Source organism: Monodelphis domestica, chromosome 4 (assembly GCF_027887165.1).
Source record: "Monodelphis domestica isolate mMonDom1 chromosome 4, mMonDom1.pri, whole genome shotgun sequence".
Lineage (NCBI taxonomy): Eukaryota > Metazoa > Chordata > Mammalia > Didelphimorphia > Didelphidae > Monodelphis > Monodelphis domestica.
Genome location: NC_077230.1, coordinates 449,436,325 through 449,439,196, shown reverse-complemented (window position 1 = coordinate 449,439,196; position 2,872 = coordinate 449,436,325). Strand labels below are relative to the sequence as shown.

The following is a 2,872-nucleotide window of genomic DNA, read 5'->3' as shown; positions in this document are numbered from 1 at the left end:
AATTCATGAGTCTTCCTCTGTTCAGCATTGATAGGCCTCTCTACCTCATTCCAACTTCCTATTACACAGTGTTTATTCATTACAATCATTCAGTTGTCCTTCTGGTATTTCCTCTCATCTTCCTTCATCCTTGAACTCTTTTGGTAGTTCTCATGGCTTGGATTCCCCAATCTATGATCACTCCTCATTACCCACCTCCTTCAATTCCTTCCTAGCTCTGTTGCCCATGGATCATGGCCACTTTTCCCTCCGAGGTCTGTTGACCTTCTCTGCCTTTTCCCCATGAGTTCAGGCTATGTTTGAGAGAACTCAAGGACATTCCTCTTAGGGCTATTGTCACTGTGGGGTATGTGCCTGGTTTTTCTCAGCTACAAGGGTCCCCTTCCCCTAGAAGAGGCCACAAAGGAAATTTGTGTTTTTCATTTCATCTCTTTCAGACTGGGAGTCCAGGTCTAAGAGCAAGAAGGAAACTCCAAAATACGGCATTCCTGAGGAAGAAGGAAGCAAAAAGATTGGTCTTGCATTCTGCTTTGGAGAAGTAGAAATTGATGAAAACAAATTCTGTGGAGAAATCAGAGAAACCAGGAGTCACATTTGGGGCATTTCATCTTTACTCATTTCAGAAAAGTACCAACATGTATACTGGAGAGAAATTCTACAAGTGCCCCCAATGTAGGAAAGCTTTTAATAAAAGCTCAAAACTCATTTTACATCAGAGAATTCATGTTGGAGAAAACCTTTGTGAATGCAATGACTGTGGGAAAGGTTTCCATCATAGGTCAAAACTTAACATACATCAGAGGGCACATACTAGAAAAAATCCTTATCAATGCAATGACTGTGGGAAAATGTTTATTAATGACTCAAAACTTATTTTACATCAGAGGATTCATACTGGTGAGAAGCCTTTTAAATGTAATGATTGTGGGAAAGTCTTCAGTCATAGGTCAAAACTTATTATACACCAGAGAATTCATACTGGTGAGAAGCCATTTAAATGTGATGATTGTGGGAAGGCCTTTAATCAGAGTTCACACCTCGTTCAACACCAGAGAATTCATACTGGTGAGAAGCCATTTCAATGTCATGATTGTGGGAAGGCCTTTAATCAGAGCTCCCACCTCCTTCAACACCAGAGAATTCATACTGGTGAGAAGCCATTTCAATGTCATGATTGTGGGAAGGCCTTTAATCAGAATTCCAACCTCTCTGTTCACCAAAGAATTCATACTAGTGAGAGGCCATTTAAATGTAATGATTGTGGGAAGGCCTTTAATCAGAGTTGGCACCTCCTTCAACACCAGAGAATTCATACTGGTGAGAAGCCTTTTAAATGTAATGATTGTGGGAAAGTCTTCAGTCATAGGTCAAAACTTATTATACACCAGAGAGTTCATACTGGTGAGAAGCCTTTTAAATGTCATGATTGTGGGAAGGCCTTTATTCGGAGTTCCAACCTCCTTCAACACCAGAGTATTCATACTGGCGAGAAGCCATTTAAATGTGATAATTGTGGGAAGGCCTTTAATCAGAATTCCAACCTCCTTCAACACCAGAGAATTCATACTGGCGAGAAGCCATTTAAATGTGATGATTGTGGGAAGGCCTTTAATCAGAATTCCCACCTCCTTAAACACCAGACAATTCATACTGGTGAGAAGCCATTTCAATGTCATGATTGTGGGAAGGCCTTTAATCAGAATTCCCACCTCCTTCGACATCAGAGAATTCATACTGGTGAGAAACCTTTTAAATGTAATGATTGTGATAAGGCCTTCAGTCAAAGGTCAAAACTTAATATACATCAGAGAATTCATACTGGTGAGAAGCCATTTCAATGTCATGATTGTGGGAAGGCCTTTAAACAGAGTTCCCACCTCCTTCAACACCAGAGAATTCATACTGATGAGAAGCCATTTAAATGTGATAATTGTGGGAAGGCCTTTAATCAGAATTCCAACCTCCTTCAACACCAGAGAATTCATACTGGTGAGAAGCCATTTAAATGTGATAATTGTGGGAAGGCCTTTAATCAGAATTCCAACCTCCTTCAACACCAGAGAATTCATACTGGTGAGAAGCCATTTAAATGTAATGATTGTGGGAAGGCCTTTAATCAGAGTTCAAATTTAATTGTCCATCAGAGAATTCATACTGGAAAGCTTGTTAAAAAATCATGAATGTGGTAAAGATTTCAATAAGAGAACAAACTTCCTGATACATCAGAGAATTCACACTGGTGAGAAACCTTATAAATGTGAAGGCTGTGAGAAAGTCCTCAGTTTTCAGTCATATTTTCTTGACCATCAGAGGGCCCATATTGGTGAGAAACTTTAGTAATGTGATGAATATGCCAAAGGGCTCTGTAAGCATCTAGTACTCATTGATCATCTGATCATGTTAGATATAAACCTTTTCTGTACTCTTCTTGTGAGAATGTTTTGGTACGAAATACAAAATTTTCTACATTAGAAAACTCGTGCTGAAAAAAAACTTTCATTTGAAAAAAAAGTTTCATTTGGCTGTATGATAATCATCAAATGTGTTTCTGTTATGTAGCCCAATAATGAATTCAATTTTTTATTTCATTCTTTACCTCATTTTTGACACTCAGATAATACAAACCATTTATATTTATTATTTTTATTAATATATTTTCTCCTGTCATTTATTCCTAGTTTTATATAGGACTGATTTTTATCTTTACATATTACAAACAAGGTAATGTTTTCTAGTTTGAATGTCACTTCATCTTGATATTAATATTCTAATTTCTGACTTATAATAAAATGTGATTTTTAGAATAATTGCTTATTTTAAAACTAGGGATTGTTTATCTTCAATGGTTTTTAAAACTCATATAAGTGTTTTT

General features: G+C 37.1%; 1 protein-coding gene across 1 annotated transcript; it reads left to right on the top strand.

The window, feature by feature from the left end:
- Positions 1–483: 483 nt before the first annotated feature.
- LOC107650483 (zinc finger protein OZF-like) lies at positions 484–2,650 on the top strand. The gene has a single exon (XM_056825940.1). It carries the CDS (start codon positions 549–551, stop codon positions 2,178–2,180), a length of 1,632 nt encoding a protein of 543 aa, XP_056681918.1. The 5' UTR covers positions 484–548; the 3' UTR covers positions 2,181–2,650.
- Positions 2,651–2,872: the final 222 nt, after the last annotated feature.

Coding starts and splice junctions, on each gene's coding strand:
- LOC107650483 (XM_056825940.1), top strand. CDS start 549: ATGAAAACAAATTCTGTGGAGAAATCAGAGAAACCAGGAGTCACATTT.